The 19,742-nt window shown below is 40.4% G+C and overlaps 1 protein-coding gene across 2 annotated transcripts in view; it reads right to left on the reverse strand.

The window, feature by feature from the left end:
* pth1r (parathyroid hormone 1 receptor) overlaps positions 1-19,742 on the reverse strand; it is a 111,584-nt gene that overhangs the window by 62,043 nt on the left and 29,799 nt on the right. For both annotated transcript variants that reach the window (XM_043689396.1, XM_043689395.1), the window contains exon 2: positions 6,593-6,698. In XM_043689396.1, coding sequence (XP_043545331.1) covers positions 6,593-6,698 — 106 coding nt within the window. The remainder of the gene's footprint in view (positions 1-6,592; positions 6,699-19,742) is intronic.

Below are 19,742 nucleotides of genomic sequence, written 5' to 3' on the forward strand. Positions count from 1 at the left end.
ATGTTGAGGTTTTACAGGATGCTGGTGAGGCCTTTTCTGGTGTACTGTGTAAACTTCTGCTCTCCCTGTTACAGGAAGGACATTATTAAATTGGACAGGGTTCGGAAAAAGATTTACCACGATGTTGCCAGGAATGGAGAGTTTGAATTATAAGGAAAGGCTGGATATGCTGGAACTTCTTTCACTGGAGCATAGGAGATTGAGGGGTGATCTTATTGAGGTTTATAAAATCATGAGGGACATAGCTAAGGTGAATGACAAGGGTTTTTTACCTCTGGTGGGGGAGTTCAAAACTAGGGTGCATATTTTTAAAGTGAAAGAAGAAAGGTTTCAAAAGGATATGAGGGACAACATTTTTACATAGCAAGTGGTTTGTGTGTGGAATCAACTGCTAGAGAAAGTGATGGATGCACGTACAGTTACAATGTTAGAAAGATATTTGGATAAGTTCGTGAATAGGAGGGAAATGAGCCAAGCGCAGGCAGGTAGGACTAGTTTAGTTTGGAAACATGGTCAGTGTGGACTGGTTGGACCAAAGGGTCTGTTTCCATGCTGTATGACTCTATGACTTTATAACTTTATGACCTGGACAAGATTCAGGCTTGACCTGATAAGTGGCAAGTAAAACTTGTACTGCGCAAGTGCCAGGTAATGACTGCCTCCAACAAGACAGAATCTATTCATAGCTCTTGACATTCAGTAGTGTTACCATCATTGATTAGCACACTGTCAACATCCTGGAGTTATGATTGATCAGAAACAGAACTGAAAAAGTAATTTAAGTATGTGGCTACCAGAACAGGTAGGAATCTGGCAGCACAGAACTCACCTCCTGACTCCCTTAAGCCTGCCCACTATCTACAAGGCACAGGTCAGGAATGTAATGGAATACCCCCCGATTTGCCTGTTTCGTTGCAACTCCAATGACACTCCAAAGGTTTGACATTATCCAGAGCACCCCCATCACCACTAACACTCAGTAGCAGCAGAGAGGTGCACTGCAGAAATGTAATAAATCTCCGAAGACACTACATTCCAAACTCATAATCATTACCATATAGGAGGATAAGACTCATGGGCACACCACTGTCTGCAAGTTCCCCTCCAAGCCACCCACTATCTTGACTTGGAAATACATCACTGTTCCTTCACGGTTGCCAAATCAAAGTCCTGGAATTCTCTCCCTAAGGACATTGTGGGTCTACCTCCAGGAGGCCATAGAGTCATAGAGATGTACAGCATGGAAACAGACCCTTCGTCAAACTCGTCCACGCTGACCAGATATCCCAACCCAATCTAATCCCACCTGCCAGCCCCCGGCCCATATCCCTCCAAACCCTTCCTATTCATATATCCATCCAAATGCCTTTTAAATGTTGCAATTGTACCAGCCTCCACCACTTCCTCTGGCAGCTCACTCCATACACGTACCACCTTCTGCATGAAAAAGTTGTCTCTTAGTTCTCTTTTATATCTTTCCCCTCTCACCCTAAACCTATGCCTTCTAGTTCTGGACTCCACCCCCCCCCCCCCCCCCGCCCCCCCAGGGAAACGACTTTGTCTATTTATCCTATCCATGCCCCTCATGATTGTATAAACCTCTATAAGGCTATAAGGTCACCCCTCAGCCTCCGGCGCTCCAGGGAAAACAGCCCTAGTCTGTTCAGTCTCTCCCTATAGCTCAAATCCTCCAACCTTGGCAACATCTTTGGCAGCTCGACAACCTCTCAAGGGCAATTAGTGATAAGCAATAAATGCCATCGCACATTCTATTATTTTTTTAAATATTAAAGCTTTAAAAAAACCGGTCAAAGGCAGAGAATTCTATCGAACATACATTCCCTAACTTTCGAAAATCTGTCCTGTACCCACACAAGGCCAGAGTCAGGAGTGTAACGGAATACTCCCAATTGCCTGGATGATTGCAGCTCCAACAACCCGGGAAGCTTCCTGATATCCGAAACAAAGCAGCCGGCTTGATTTGCACCACATCCACAAACTCCAACATTCACTACCTCCACCATGGATGCAGAATGACAGCAACAAATGCTCACCTTGCCATTGGTGCCTCTATCCTCTGAAAGGATTTTAAAAACTCTCCTTTTCCCTCCAATGTAACTGCCTGTCACCTCCCTCACACCATCTCTCACATGTAGCCTGGAATCCAGCAGGCTGGTGTAGTACCAGCAGCATCCACCACCTCTCTGCTGACACTGCCATTCATTAGAGCTACTGGCCATATTGACTGGCACCTTTTACCTGCTGGCATTGACACCTCTAGTGTCATTGATCCCAGGAAAAGCCTGCTGTTGTCCAGTGAAGAACCTATGAGGCAAACTTAATTTGGCAGGCATTCCCCCACAACCCCCAACCGCCCTCTGTACTACCCTCCTCCCTGCAAGCAGTAAATTGAATCTTACAGCTCTATTGAACCATCTCCAGAATTTGAGTTTCTAGATCAAGGCTAACTGTGTGGTGCTGAAGAGGTGTTCTGTTGGAAAAGTTATACCACAGAGGAGATGTTGAAATGAGTATTTTGTTTTCATTCATCCAGAAATCATGCATGTTCTGCTGACAAGGAGTCCAGGCAATCTTCAAGCGTCGTGCTGGCAGAATAATTCATTGCCTACAGCAGCTATTTGAAGGTCAAGCAGCTTCGGTTCAGAGTTTATGAGCTGGAGGCTGAATCACAGACACTGAAACCCATCAGGGAGGGGAATGTTTACCTGGATTCTTTATACCAGAAGGCAGTAACTCCTATTAGGATCAAATGTTACAATATGGTCAGTGAGCTGGGACAGGAGCGCATGAGTGTGAGTGTGCAGGTAAGAGAACGCAGAGGGCATAAGTGTTAACCTCTACAATTGTCCAATAGGTTTGAGATTTTCTCAGGATGAGATGCACTATGTCACCAGAAGCCATTCAAATCAGCAGAACAAGAAGTCTTCGTTGTGGGTGATAGCATAGTGAGGGGAAATGACACTGTTCTGTGCAGTGAAAAGTGACAGTCTGGATGACGGTGTTGCCTGCCTTGTGCCAGGGTTCGGGAAATCAGCTTCGACCTGGAATGGAACTTGCAGTGAGGAGGGGGAAGGATCTGAGGGTCGTGGCCCATGGAGGTACCAATGAAATAGGTAGAACTAGGAAAGAGGTTCTGCATAGGGAACATAAGGAGCTAGGAACTAAATTCGAAAACCGATCCTGAAGTTTATAATAAATCTCTGGAATATTACCTTAACCTGGTGCGAATGTATATGAAGTGCATAAGATCAGAGATGACTAAAATTTGAGACTGATGTAGGAAAAGTAGGTTCCAATTTGTTGGGTACTTGCAAAAGTGGGGACTGAACTGTTGGGGTTGTCTACACCTGAACTGTGGACTATGTAACTAGGGAAGTAGAGAGGGTTTTCAATTAAATAGTGATGGCAAGAGATCATATGTGAAAAAGATCCGATATATCATAGAGTAGAGATAATGAATAGAGCAAAACTAAAAACGGAAATTGGGGTCTAAGAATGGCAGGAAGGAAGAGAGAGAAAAATAAACTAGGAATGAGCCAACAATCAAGACTAGATGTTATAAAAAAACAAAAAAACAAAACGATTTGAATGTGTATTCATAATGTATTCATAACATAGTAGGTGAATCAATAGAAGACATTGAAGTAAATAAATACGATCTGATGGCTATTTCAGAGATGGTTTCAGGATGACAAGGATTAGGTCCGGAATATTATGGTCATTGTTTATTCATTCATAAAGAAATAGAAAGCTAAGTAAATCCGAAGAGGCATTTGAGCAATAATTAGAGATGAACTTGGCTCAGGAGATCAAGAGTGATGAATTAGCTTCAATAGAGATGAGAAATAATGAAGAAAGAATTCATAAATGGGAGCTGTCTATAGGCTTCTAACTGTTGACAATGTAAGACAAATTTTAAATAATATATTTTTAGTGCTTCTGATAAAGGGATAGCAATAATCGTTGGTAACTCCAATTGACATATAAACTGGATTGGCAATAGTGGCCTGGATGAAGAGTTCATGGAATGCTTACAAGATAGCAGCGCATTTTGAAACTGACCAGACAGTAGTTCTGGTGTTGTGCAAAGTGACAGAATTAATTAATGATCTCAGAGTTCAGGCATCTCAAGGTAGCAGCAATCACAATATGATTGAATTTTATATTCAACATGAAAACGAGAAGACGAATATTTGAAAATTAAATAAATAATATGTGGGCATGAAAGCTGAGCTTACTGAAGTGAACTTGTGTTCTAGGCTAGATCAACATAAACACAGTGGCAGATATTTCAGTGAAAATTCAAAGTATATTCCTCGTAATAAGAAAAATTCTAAAGGGAGGACCAACCAGCCTCGATTAGCCAAAAAGTTAGGGAAAGCATCAAACTTCAGAAACAAAATGTGACTGCAAGGCACAGCAGAGAATTACTGAAAGGTTAATCAGAAGGAAGAAATTAAAGAATATGAGGAAGCTAGCTAGAAATGTTAAAACAGATGACAAGAGTTCCTACAGGTATGTAAAAAGGAAATGTGAGAGTTAGTACTCTTGGGAGTGGCAATTGAGAATTCACAGTAGATCATAGTGAAATAGCAGATGAAATTAATAAATATTTTTCTCTGTATTCACTATAGAGGATACAAAAACTTTATCAGGAGATCGAAGGGAGAGAAGAATTTAGTGAAATTACAATGTGTGAATATGTGGAACATTCCTTGTCCCAGTCCTATTCTGGCCCTCATCCACAACTCTTTTTCCAGTATATGGATGGTATAATCAGTGCTGCCTCCCTCTCTCATTCGGGATTGGAAAAGTCTATCAATTTTGTTTCCAATTTGCACCCTGCTCTCACCTTCACCTGGTCCATCTCTGACTCCCCCCTTCCTTTCCTTGACATCTCTGTTTCCACTTCTGGGGATAGACTGGTCACGAATATCCACTATAACCCCACCAAATCCCACAGCTACCTGGACTATACATCCTCACACCCTGCTTCATGTAAAGACTGTATTCCATTCTCCCAATTCCTCTGCCTTTGTTGCATTTGTTCCAAAGATGTCAAATCTAACAAGGGATCCTCAAAAGTAACTACCTTTTTCCTCAATGGAGGATTCCCAAGCACTATTGTTTTCAGGGCCCCAGGCAGGTCCAACCCATCTCCTGCACATCTGCTCTCACCATCTCTCTTCCTTACTGTAACAGGTCACCCATGTCCTTATCTACCATCCCACCAATATCCACATCCAGAGGATCATTAGCCACCATTTTTGCCACCTCCAGTGGATGCTACCACCAGACATATATTCCCCCCCCCTTCCTTGTCAGCCTTCCGCAGGGACATTTCCTCCTTCACCCCTAACAGCCTCACGGCACCTGTTTATTTACTTCCTCCCTCCATAGTATCCAAAAGCCTAAACATACCTTCCAGGTAAAGCACCACTTTATTTGCACTTCATACAATCTAGTCTACTGTATTCACTGCTTACAATGTAGTCTCCTCTACACTGAGGAAACAAAATGTAGACTAGGTGACCACTTCGCAGAACACTTGCATTCTGTTTGTGAAAAAGACCCTGAACTTCTAGTTGCCTGCCACTTCAGCACACCACCCTGTTCCCTGGCCAACATCTCAGTCTCAAGTTTGCTGTAAAGCTCCAGTGAAGTTCAGCACAAGCTGGAAGAACAACACCTCATTTTTAACCTGGGTACCCTACAGCTTTCCGGACTCAATACTGAGTTCAATAACTTTAGGGCTTGAGGTCTCCCATGTCCTCCCAAGCCTCACACACCAGGCTTGTTATCACATAATCTGCTGTTACATGCCACTCATTGTTAACCATTAATAGTCCCCATTAATAGGTATTCACCTTACTAGCCAGATAATTATCCTTTGTCTGTCTAACTGTTCTTCTCTTTCTTTGGGGTCTATCCCACCTATCATTTACTCCTTACCCCCTCCCCCGCCATATCTTCTGCATGTAAGTCAACATTTTCCTAGCTACCATCAGTTCTGAGGAAAGGTCACTCAACCTGAAATGTTAACTCTTATTTCTCTCCACAGATGCTGCCTACCTGCTGAGCTTTTCCAACAATTTCTCGGTTTGTTTCTGATTTATTGCATCCACAGTTCTTTCGTTTTTTTCTTAAAGGACTGATCTGACTTTCACCTTCGTACATAATTCGTACATAATTTCTATCCTTATCTGCATTTAACCATTGTATATATTAAATAATTTTGCATTTTTACTTAAACAACCTACAGCCAGTTTTGTAATAAATTGACCTTCATCTCATTTAAGACTAAGGCTTTCTACTGGCTATAATTAAATTGAATCACTCACAAAAATAAATATAACTTCTTAGATCATTGAACATAGGCTCATCTGAGGAAAGGATTTTATCCAGGGTGAGGACAATACTTTGATCATTCCCTCTCATACCTCTTTTTGTGCATGGATTTTTTTTGTCTGATTATGTTCCTGTGAAGTGCCCCAGAACCTTTTGTCTTTTTATGGGTGTTCTATAAATACAAAAATGTAGTTGACGAAATAAAAGAAGCTTAAAGAGTTACCAGCAGCTTTATCCATCTTGGACTTCAATTTCTGTTCACACTTCCGTTTAGCATGAAGCAGCAAGTAAATCTGTTCATCCCTGGTAATTACATCATCTGCGTCAACCTGATTAAGGTGAGAAAAGCATAAAATAGGTCAGACAAATGGGGTAGAGATGAATCTGATTCATATTCAGAGGCTAGGGTCAGTAATTTAAGATTATCACTGGGGGAGTGTGTGGAGAAACTTAGCTCAGGGAGTGTTGCAGCATGGAGAGCTTTGCTGCAGATGCATCTCTAACAGACAATTGGAATAACTAATTGAAGCAAAGTGCTTGTAGAGTTATAGAATGGGAACATATATTGCGTGGGAAAATGGGATTGCTATCTAAGAGGCAGTACAAGCGTGATGGGACAAATTAACCATTCTCTACCTACTGACCAAAATTATTACAAGTGGAATTTGGATTGTGGATGTCTAAGGGCAAAGGTTGGGATAGAGGTTAGATACTATATTTCCTCCTATATCTCACAATACACGTGTTCCTGATTTAGGAGACTTGACAAGCAAATAAATCATGGGGATCATTACATCCAAACCCATTCCTTTCCTCAACCAGAGGTGATATGTGTGCATTTGACCAGCAGGGGTCACTGGACATCAACCAATATGCCTAGAATTTCTCTTGTGTTTCATTATGTTATATCATACATTATTGTACAATTAATTTCTCAAGTGCTGTTGAATAGGTAAACATACATAGCAAGAGTATCACAAGTTAAAATTGAGATGTAGAAGACAGGCTATTTGAATTTCTATTGAGTAAATAAAAGCCAAATACAATGGATGCTGGAAATCTGAAACTAACACAGAAAATACTGGAGAAACTCAGCAGATCTGGCAGCATCTGTAGAGAGAGAAATAGAGTTACCATTTCAAGTCTACTATGAATCTCCTTCAAAACTGAAAGGTTTGGGGAAAAAAACAACCATTTGCCAACCCTTTTTAGTTCTGAAGAACGGTCTTCAAATGTTAACTCTGTTTCGCTCTCCACCAATGGTGCCAGACCTTCTGACTTTCTCCAGCATTTTCAATGTTAGTGGCTTTTCTCACTGCGTCTTTTTGAGGCAGAAATGTTGCTTATGATATTGGGGCAATTTATTGCTCTTTCTCCAGTAGTACCATGTGATCTCGTAGATCTATACCTTTCAATGTAAATTAAGGATATGGCCAACTAAGCAAAGCTGGCATCTACTAGCCTGAAACTGTGGTGGTAAGTTATTACCATTCTTATGCTCTCATCACAGACCAGAGCAAATTAATTAACAATGACATTGACGGTTCAGTGTTTCTCTCATGCTTCTTGAGAGAGAAGATTGTGGTTTAAGCCTGCACTCTAGAATCATGAGCGCATAATCTTGAGTGACACTCCAGTGAAGTATAGAGATGCTATCTTCCAAATGCAAACTGACAGCCTGCTTCCCCTTCCATATAATTAAAAAGCAATGGAACAAATTTAATCAGATCACCAGGTTTTATTTATATCCTATCCAAAACCAATTTAAGGCCATTCTGATTGCCTCACCTGAGTAGAGTCCTGGAAAAGGTTCTAAGCAATGCTTAATCTAAAATCTTTAGTTATCAAAGTATACTGAAAGAGTTGCTACATTTTTACAAGAAAACCATAGATATCACAGATATTAGATTGTGAGATCTAAAACATCTGCAATGTTTACATGTGAATGACTCTTTTTGCATCAGATAAGTTATAGATAGCAAGAGAATGTGTGTTAACATTATATACACATGGAACTTGGTTAGATAGCAAGAGGCTTTTCAACTTTCGGAGGATCATTGACCGTCAGAATTAGTTGGTGATTTGTGCATGTAATGGAAAATTAAGAATTTTTACATTTATAAGAAATTTTACATTTACTATGAAATTTGAAAGAGAACACTTTTCTAAAATTTAATGCTGTGCTGAGCTTTGTAAACAATACTTTGATGAGGTTTGCAGCCAGCTTGTCTCTGTTGAATTTTGTAAACATTCAACTCAATCTTGCAACAGTCAAACTCAGTGAAAGCTGAAGAACTGTTATGTCCAAGACCAGGGGATGAGAGAATAACAACTTGAGTTTTCCCAGTCTTTGCCCTTGAGAGCATGATAAGAAAAAGTATCTGAACAATGCTCAGGTACCCCTTACAGTGAGGCATCTAGCTGAATGTATTGGGTCAACTCTGCAGAATTTAAATAAAGCTCTTTTCTTTGCTCTTGCTAACAGTTGAGTCAAGTCGATTTAATTTCCACAGCAGTGCATTAGTTTCAGTTATAAAAGGGAACTGGAAAAATTCCTGGAGGTGACTGTTCTTGCATACAACAAGTAAACAAGAGCGTAACACTCTCCCTCCTGGAACTCTTATGATCTTACAGACATTAAAGAGAAGGATCAGAAACCCATTCATATGTTTGTATGAATTTCCCAGAAAGAGTTTCCCTGAAATGGTCTATGATTTTTTTATTGATCTGTTTGGATTTCCTCTCCAAGGAGATTTCTTGACTTTTGATGCATGTCGTGCATTGGATTTCATATTGTTTAGCTGAAACTCAGCTCAATAGAACAGGAGGATAGACCAGACATCATTTCTACATGCTCATAAGCTTGGTAATTGGGTGACCCATGAAAATCCTCTGCCAAATGTAACAAAAGTTGCTTTACATTACCATTTTAAAGCACGTTGGAAACAGCTAAGAAAAAAACTATTTTAGACTCCTCGGATCCTTGCAGGTTACCAAAGGTAAAATCCTGATAGGATTCCTGTATTTCAGAATCCAAGGTCTAGGAGATGCACAGCATAGAAATAGACCCTTCGGCCCAACTCATCCATGCCAGATATCCCAATCTAATCCAACCTACCAGCACCTGGCCCATTTCACTCCAAACCTTTCCTATTCATAAACCCATCCAGATGCTAGTTAAATGTTGCAGTTGTACTAGCCTCCACCACTTCCTCTGGCAGCTCATTCCATACACATACCACCCTCTGTGTGAAAAAGCTGTCCCTTGAGTCTCTTTTATATCTTTCCCCTCTCACCCTAAACCAATGCCCCATCTGGACTCCCCCACCCCAGGGAAAAGACTTTGCTTATTTATCCTATCTATGCCCCGCAAGATTTTATAAACCTCCGACACTAAAGGGAAAACAGCCCAAGCCTATTCAACCTCTCCCTATAGCTCAAATCCTCCAACCCTGGCAACATCCTTGGAAACTTTTCTGAATTCTTTCAAGTTTCACAACATCTTTCTGATAGGAAGGAGACCAGAATTGCACACAATATTCTAACAGTGGCCTAACCAAATATTCTGTACAGCTGCAACATGATCTCCCAACTCCTGTACTCAATACTCTGATCAATAAAGGAAAGCATACAAATGTCTTCTTCACTATCCTATCTACCTTCACATTCAAGGAGCTATGAACCTGCACTCCAAGGTCTCTTTGTTCAGCAACACTCCCTAGGACCTCACCATTAAGTGTATAAGTCTTGCTAAGATTTACTTTCCCAAAATGCAGCACCTCGCATTTATCTGAATTAAATTCCATCTGCCACTTCTCAGCCCATTGACCCATCTGATCAAGATCCTGTTGTAATCTGAGGTAACCCTCTTCGCTGTCCACTACACCTCCAATTTTGGTGTCATCAGCAAGCTTACTAACTATATCTCTTAGGCTCACATTCAAATCATTTATATAAATGATGAAAAGTAGTGGACTCAGCACCGATCCTTGTGGCACTCCACTGGTCACAGGCCTCCAGTCTGAAAAACAACCCTCTACCACCACCCTCTGTCTTCTAACTTTGAGCCAGTTCTGTATCCAAATGGCTAGTTCTCCCTGTATTCCATGAGATCTAATCTTGCTCACCAGTCTCCAAGGGGAACTTTGTCAGTCTCCACATAGATCATATCTACCCCTCTGCTCTCATCAATCCTCTTTGTTACTTCTTCAAAAATCTCAATCAAGTTTGTGAGTAATGATTTCCCATTCACCAAAGCCATGTTGACTGTCCCTAATCAGTCCTTGCCTTTCCAAATACATGTACATCCTGTCCCTCAGGATTTCCTCCAACAACTTGCCCACTACCAATGTCAGGATGACTGATCTGTAGTTCCCTTGTCCTTACCATCTTTCTTAAACAGTGGAACTACATTAACCAACCTCCAGTCTTCCGGCACCTGACACCAACTAAATGCTGAGTCAATGTTGCATTGTCATGTTGAGCATTTTACAGAAAGCACACTAAGCTAAAGTCATCTTCTGTCTATTCTATGTCCCTTCATATCACCTCTTTCACTTGTCTACTAAGTATCCAGTAATCCAGGAATGAAGCTTGAACTCATGGCTTTATAAGTCTAAGGAAAGATTTAATATGCATTCCATACCAATAACAATTGTCTCTTTTGTTATTTCCTGAGTGAGCAGCATTTTTTGTGTCTTCTTTACAAATAATTGCATAACTGCCTGTTCAGTTAACCCCTAACTAATCAACTGGAAAGGTTAACCAGAGTTTGTAGCTAAGGAATTAGTCAAGGCTGCTGAGTTCTGACTGAAAGGAAAACAATTTGTGTTTATATGGTGACTTTTACAACCTTTGGATGTCACAGAAGTGCTTTACAGCTAATCAAGTAATTTTGAAAAGTTGTCACTATTCATTAGAAACACAGCAGCCAATTTTCAAACAGTAACTCCCATGAATAGCAAAGCGCATTGGCCAGATAACCCATTTTAGTGATGACCATTAAAAATGTATAAACAACACAGAAAGGGAAACAAAACTGCTTTTATAGAGTCCAAGAATGATGATCTATTGGGCTTGAGAGGGTTCCTTGAAAGAATGACCCAATTATTCCAATATTCTTATACTTTTCCTTTTTAAAATTTTAACATTTAGTGAACACTTTTCAAGCAACCTTTTAGGCAATCCTGCCAGCTATGTTAAAGCTGTTCATCTTGTTTAAATGATCTGTGTCACACAGGAACAGGTAGAGAGGAAGATCCCTCACTAATCTTATTGAGATATTTTTTCAAATGATACTATGGGAAGCTTGATACTTGCCCTCCAACTTGTTGAATTTCCCAAGCTACTTATCTCTTAAGATGACTGGGTGGTGCATTGATCCATTCACCAATACAGCTAATCCAGCTAATGAAGGTCACTGGATTGGCTTTAAATATACAATATACAAGAACATAGCTGACAGACTGATAGTGTCAGTTTATTGCTTTCTCTGAAAAATAACATCTTTAATAGGTACTCTGTCAGCATTGCCTTGGATTGCCAGAATACATGATATGCTGATCTCTCTGGAGCAGAATCTTAGAATGATTCCACAACAGAAGGAGGATATTCAATCCCTCATGTCTGAGCTACTCTCTGCTAGAGAAACTCAGCTAATCCCACTCCTTTTCCATATCCTCATAGCCATGCAGTTACCTTTTTTCTTCAGATAATCATCAAATTATTATCTTAGAAAATGTGATTGAATTGGGTTCGACCACAATTTTAGAGAATGCTCATATCCACAACCTACTGACTCAGAGCTCAGAGTGCCAGCATGAAACTCACAATGGTGCTGTGGGCCATCAGCAGCAGGGGATTGAATACAAACACAAACTGCAAGCCTCTATGCTGGCTTACTTCAGGTGGACAATTTCCATCAAGCTGGGGGATTCGTTTTGTTTCAATGAAGAGAAGGGCATGCCAGAAGCAGTATCGCACACATCCAAAATTGAGGTGTCAATCTGGTGAAGCCACAAAACAATATTACCTCAGTGCCAAACAGCAATAAGTGATTTTGCAGCCTGTATATCAGATCTAAAGCTCAGCAGTTCAGTCACATCCTGTCATAAATATCAGTGGACAATTAAAAAAACTCATTGGAGGAGGAAAATTATTTCCATCCTCAATAATGGCAATGAGCCCACAACATTGGTGCAACAGACAAGGTTGAAGCATCTGCAGCAATCTTGAGCCAGTAATGTTGAGTGATGATCCATCTTGGCCTCCTCACAGAAACCGGTCATCAACCAACTTTATTCATTAAATCAAGAAATAATATCAAGAAATACATGAAGATAATGAATACTGCAAAATTATGGACCCTGATAAAATATTCCAGCAATAGTACTGAAGAGAAATTGTTCAGGTTTGTACTAAGCTTTAATAAAGTTAGGAATTGAGAGGTCCTGGTGGAACCAAAATGCTGAACACCAATGGCGAGGTTTCAGTGACTGCTCTTGACATCAAAGCCACATTTTACAATGTATTGCAACAAAGAGTCAAAGCAAACCAAGAGTCAATGGGAATCAGAGGGAAAGCCTTGCACTGGTTGGAGTCACACCTCATGCAAAGGAAGACGGTTGTGGTTTCTGGAGGTCAGTCACCGCAGGACATCTCTGCAGGAGTTCCTCAGAGTAATCCAGGCCCTAATCATCTTTAGTTGCTTTGTCAATGACCTTCCATATCATAAAGTTAAAAGTGAGGATGTTTGCTGATGATTGCATAATGTTCAGTGCTATTGGTGATTTTCCAGATACTCAATCAGTTTGCATACTTATACAAGATTTGAATAAGTTCATTCTTAGGCTGACAAGTGATAAATAACATTAACACCACACAAGTGCCACACAATGAGCATTTCCAGCAAGAGAATCTAACCAGCTGCTCTTGACATTCAATGGGATTGCTATCCATGAATCTCCCATTGGCAACATCCTAGGGATTATCACTGTCCAGAAGCTTAGCTGGACCAGCCATATAAATACTGCAGTGACAAGACCCTTCCTCCAGCCTTTCATTACTGGTTTGATCCAATCTGTTGCTGTTTTCACTACTTAAAATGCATTTCTAGGACAAGATGACACAGTTCAGCAAAGCAAATATGAGTAGGAAAAACAGGCAAGAAAAGAACAACGGTTGTGCAGGTCAAGGGTTTGAGGGCAAAAGGTAGAATGTGTTGACGTCTCAGAGTTTATTTCACTTCCTGTTGATAAGATCCAATTGCTGGCAGTTGCAGAGCAATGGAAGATCATTTAGACACAGGTCCTTAGAATGAGTTAATGTTTCAATATCCAAAGTTCATCAGAGATTGCAGAAACCGATTTCTTCAGTATTCTCAAATACCCAAAAAATGCTTTACTGAGAAATCCTTTCAGCTGGTTTTCTTTAAGGGTGCTTTACTCATTGAGAAAGAGAGAGAACGGGAGGGATATGGCTTTGATCTGTAGACAACAAACAGCACAAATCCAGAGAGTTCTTCAAAATCAGTTTAGCTAAACATTAAAGTAACAACTGCCAGCTCTATCTCTTATGAAAATTTGTCTTTTATTTACTAGAAAGTCACTTGCTTTTTGTAAATAGTAGGCAGGCCCCTGTTCTGCTGAACTTTTGCCTTTTGCCATAAAGTCACATGGTAAATCCTTTGCAACCTAAAATTGCTCCAAATCTTCACTTTTCCAATTCTCATAACTCATAAATATGAGTTATCAAAAATAGCCTTTGTTTTTAAGCAATTGAAATTTGCTTAAAAACAACTTAAATTGATCTCCTTTAGTTCTTGACACCACTGCCAATGAGAACAGTTTCTCCCTATCTACTCTGTCCAGATCCCTCATCATTTTGACTAACTCCTCTCCGTCTTTCCTTCTCTGCCCTTTGCGGTTCTAACTCATACCAGTAGAGTCATGAATAATTCCATCTGTGCCTGAAAGATTAGTATAAAATAAAATAGGATTTTCCTACCATTTGGATTCTCTTCCATGAACATCAGGCCCCAGGCCCAGCAGTTATGACCTTTAGACTTGGACAATGTAGAGCTAATGAGCCCTTATGGTTGTCAATATTGAAGTACTCCACAAACAGTACATTCTGTGCCATTAGTGCCTCTTTCAAACTATATTCAACATAGACGGTGAGGGAGGACAATAAAGAAGAGAAAATTTCCTTGCCCATGTTTGACCTGTTGCCACAAGACTTCACGGAATCCAGAATCAATATTGAAAACTCCCATAGTTACTCCCTCCCAACTACTGCACATACTACTGTGTGATGGGACAGGACATGCCCAGTGTTGTTGATGAGGTATTTGTGATTTTACTGTAAGATAATGATTTAGTGAGGAGGACTATGTAAGGTTGTTGCAGACTAATCTGTGGGATGCATCTCCCATTTTTGGCAAAAGTCCCAAAATGTTAGCTGGGAGAATTTTTTAAGGTCAACTTGACTGGGTGCATCTTTTTTCTGGTGTCTGGGTCAATGTCACATGGCTGGTTTTGATCTTATTCTACTCTGATTTTTTGAAAGTGGTTTGATACAACTGTGTGGTTTGCTAGGCAATTTCAGAGGAATATTGCAAGTTAACCACTTTACTGGAGTCACATGTAGGCCAGGCCAGATAAGGACAGCAGATTTCCTTCCCTAAGGGATATTAGTGAACTAGATAGGTTTTTACAACTATCTAATAATTCCATGGTTAACATTCCTGTCATAAGATTTTTATTCCAGATCGACTTAATCCACTGAATTTAAATCAAACAAGTGCCATTGTGAGGTTTGAAATCATGTCACTAGATTATTAGTCCTGATCTCATGCTTACTCATTCAGTAATGTAACCACTATACTACCCAAATGATCGGGATCCAGTCATCCAGATTCCTCCTTTCCCGTTAACATCAGTCCACAATTGCAGCTTTGTTATAGTGCTCTGTAACCTTTACTTAAATGAAACCTTTTGGTAAAAGGGCGAAAGTCCGCATGACAAGCAGTTGCACAAGTCCCAAAACATCACACAGCGAGTGCCTTTAATTAAAGTAGAGGAGGAGGTTAGTGGAAGTTCATTCTTGTTAGCTTGAAGGTGCCAGCAGTTTGCTGAAGAGAGCAGTTGTTACCATGTGATCATGGACAGATCTGTGAACCTACCAGAAGGAGAAGCGGGGGAGGGGGCCTTCATTTCAATGTACTGTCTGGGCTAACATCACCAGATTTCATTTGGGAGATAGGAGAGGGTAGTAATAGGGAATAGGGTGAAAATCAGGTCATAATATAATGAAATTAGGCACGGGACATGTGCAAATAAAGTCTTTGTCAAAGAAAATCATGCTATATTTGAAAAAAAACATCTTTATAACTCATGATTGTATTTCTCGAAATAGTTCACGATACTTCCCATGTGCTAAGTTACATAGTAGGAAAATAACTTCTGTATTTAGGTGCGTCAACATGGTGGACATTTTGTATACGGCAAAACTTATAGGCTTTCTGCCAATGAGCAGATTTTTATCATAGGGGTGCCATTTCCATTGGTACACATGGAAGTGTATGCTGCTTCACTTCTCTTTTGTTTTCCCATTTGCCATGCAATTTCAATTGACACTTAAAGGTTGGTGGTGTGATCAGGAACATGTGGTTCTCTGTATTCTGTCAGTATGCTGCTAGAACAGATCTTGACATACAGACAGACCAAAAAGTAGGTTCTAGAAGCAACATTTTCCAAATGACATTCTGAAAGTAATGATTTCTTGCAATTTATTTATAAGGTACAACGACCAATATCCATACTTGACACTCAGCTTAAAAAGAATTTAGCTGTTGTGAATTTAGGATTGAATTCTCATGATGGAATTTGGCATCTCAATAGATGGATCTTGATTCCAAACATACTCTCAACATTTCATGTTTTTTTACGATGCATAAGATTGAACTGCACCAATCAGTGTATTGATTTATAGTATTGCATTTCATATTATCATCTTTATTCTTAAACTTCCCATGTTTATGAACACTATTCTTTGAGAGTAAATTATTGGAATTGCATTTTCTCTGAGATGCAATACACTATCACCTATGACGTTTCCTATGGTATTCTACCTGTGTGGGTATATTTGTTGTAGTTACTGGACTGACTCAATGCAAGTATTTCTGGACTCTTCTGCTGACATCTTAGTGATTTCCTAAATGATCATAATATCGAATTCCATATATGGTTCATTCTACTATTGCAGGTAGACTCTATCCACAAGGTACAATACTTCTAGTTTCCATGCTAAATTACAATAGTTGCATTTTATCATGAGTGTATTAATGCAAGGATGAGTAATTGTTATATGCAGTTAAGTTTGTTGCTATAGGTTGTATTTTTGATTTCTAATGATCCAGGTAAATATCTTTCAGAATTCAGACTGGAAATATTCCTGCACTAGCTGCCATGTTGACAGTCTTGAACATGTGCTTAGTGTGTTTCTTTGGGTATATGATGTTATCGTAGCTAAAACCTCAGTTTGACTTCACCCACTGCCCCCCTCCCTCCCCCGCATGTGTAGAAAGCCAGATCACTTTCTGGTTGAAGGTTCTTCCAATCTGAATCTTCACACTGGACAATCTTACACTCAACTTATATACGTGTTAGTAATTGTGCAGGTCTTTGACACATTCCCTGTTGTTCCTGTCAGCATATGTACAGATGTTTTGTTTTGCTTTGCCCTATTTTAGCCTCTGGTCATATCTCTAGAACTAGATTTCTTATATAGATGAGCCCAGTACCATATTGCTCTCCACAAATATCTTGGAATGCAGGACATCACAGTGAGTGTAACAGACTACACCTCCATGCAGCCTGCTTGCTTTCTATGTTCACAAAGCACTTGCAGATGTTATGGAGGGCTACTTCTGATTCAAATTTTCTCTCACCTACATTAGATTAGATTAGATGCCCTATAGTATAGTATGGTCCACACCGACCCTCCGAAGAGTAACTCACCCGGACCAATTCCCCTACATTTACCCCTGACTAATGCACCTAACACTGTGGGCAATTTAGCATGGCCAATTCACTTAACCTGCACATCTTTGGATTGTGGGAGGAAATCCACACAGACACGAGGAGAATGTGTAAACTCCACATGGTCAGTCGCCCAAGGCGGGAATCGAACCCAGGTCCTTGTGCTGTGAGGCAGCAGTGTTAACCACTGAGCCACCATGCCACCACCACCACCACCACCAACACCGCCCCCCACCCCCCTACCCACCCACCTTTTAGCAGTGTGTCTTCGTCTTTTTTCCTAAGAGGTCTTCTTGGAAAGCTATGGTGGAGCTATAGGCAGCTCTGACATCTGCTCATTCAGCTCAGCATTGAGAAAGCACACAGTGACACAGCATTTGCTTACAAACTGATCAACTGATTCTTTGGCTGTTGCATGTAAGAGAACATCTCTAGGTGGTGAATTCTAATGTTAGCTTTTACACAATACTGATCCTCCAGTATTTCTGATAGTTAGCAGGTTCTCTCTGGTAGTCTTCAGACAAGCCTAAAGTGTGCACTCTGTGTAACCGCTTGATTCTAATGGGTATATTTATGTTTACTGATTGCATATCCTTCTCAGCAGAGATGAAACCAAAAAAAAGCATAGCTTCATACTGTGTCTAAAAATATCTAAAAACAAATAGGGTACCTGTGGCCTTCTGTTTCATGCAAGGGAATTTAATGGTAATTTTACGGAGTTTCACTCGCTTTTGCAAACATTTTCAACATGTCAGGGATTTCCAGTAGCAAGAATACGAGGCTATTCCATTTAAGATTCAGCAATGTAGCTACTGTATTTCTTTGCTTTTATTAATACTTTTCTCTGTGCTGTTTTCAAGACTTTTCCATTTGCATGGGCATGGCACCCAAGGTTGTTTCAAATTCCCTGCAGCTTCTACAACCCAACTAACACATGACTCAATTTCCATGTGGATCACTGCTCAGAAATCAAGTGCTCACTGTTCAACCAGCGCCATTTTTGGAGTGATTTGTTTTCCTGAAATCCTGGTGTAAAGGCAACCTTTTCACTTCTCATCTATTCTGGGGCTTTCTCCTATGGGTTTCATCGTTTACATCTCTGCCTTTTATTGGGGGATCCAAAGCAAGGACAGGGGCATGAATGTCATCCACTGTTCCACCCTCCCATATCCATACCCTCGATCACACAAACCACTATGAAAGTGGTAATCCTGGAAGGTAACAGCATAAGAATATGACAATCCTCACCTTCTGAGTGCAAGCTAGTGATCAAACAAGATTAAGATTGCAAACTTTCTTGAACCTTCGAGCAAGGTAATCAAAAGAAACAAATTGTACAAGCAGAAACTGGGACTTTCTGTATTCTCAAATCTGATGCCAATCAGATGTGGACCTGAGATACTCTGCCATTGCACTTCCTCAGCAAATTCAAGTGCTGTACTTTTAATCCATTTGAGCATAGAATTAATATTAATGAGAGCCAAATAATGAAGTTCATTTCTATTAATAAGCAACCCATCAATGTCTATTCTATGCAATTAACTTATCTAGAGGCCAGCTCTTCAGAATCTGTCACCCTCAAGATGTCATTACTTTGCAATTTACTTTAAACAATATTTTTTGACATATCTCAGATTCACATCGCCTCTGAAAAATGTTTCTACCTCCTGAGCTATGAATCAATTTTTACTCTGCTTTCAATTCGGTCATACAGTCACAGAGCTGTACAGATCTTTCAGTCCAACTCGTCCATGCAGACCATAGAGTCATAGAGATGTACAGCATGGAAACAGACCCTTCGGTCCAACCCATCCATGCTGACCAGATATCCCAACCCAATCTAGTCCCACCTGCCAGATATCCTAAATTAATCCAGTCCCATGTGCCAGTATTTGGTCCATATCCCTCCAAACCCTTCTTATTCATGTATCCATCCGGATGCCTTTATACGTTGTAATTGTACCCTCCTCCACCACTTCCCCTAGCAGCTCATTCCATACATGCCCCACCCTCTGTGTAAAAAGGCTGCCCCTTAGGTCCCTTTAAACCTTTCCTCTCTCACCTTCAACCTCTGTCCTCTAGTTTTGGACTCCCCCATTCTGGGGGAAAAAAACCTTGACTATTTTCCCTATCCATGCCCCTCATGATTTTATAAACCGCTATAAGGTTACTCCTCAGCCTCCGACGCTCCAGGGAAAATAGCCCCAGCCTTTTCAGCCTCTCCCTATAGCTCAAACCCTCCAACCCTGGCAACATCCTTGTCAATCTTTTCTGAATCCTTTCTAATTTCACAATATCCTTCCTATAGCAGGGAGACCAGAATTATCTTCCAAA

This window comes from Chiloscyllium plagiosum, chromosome 4 (assembly GCF_004010195.1).
Source record: "Chiloscyllium plagiosum isolate BGI_BamShark_2017 chromosome 4, ASM401019v2, whole genome shotgun sequence".
NCBI classification, from domain to species: domain Eukaryota; kingdom Metazoa; phylum Chordata; class Chondrichthyes; order Orectolobiformes; family Hemiscylliidae; genus Chiloscyllium; species Chiloscyllium plagiosum.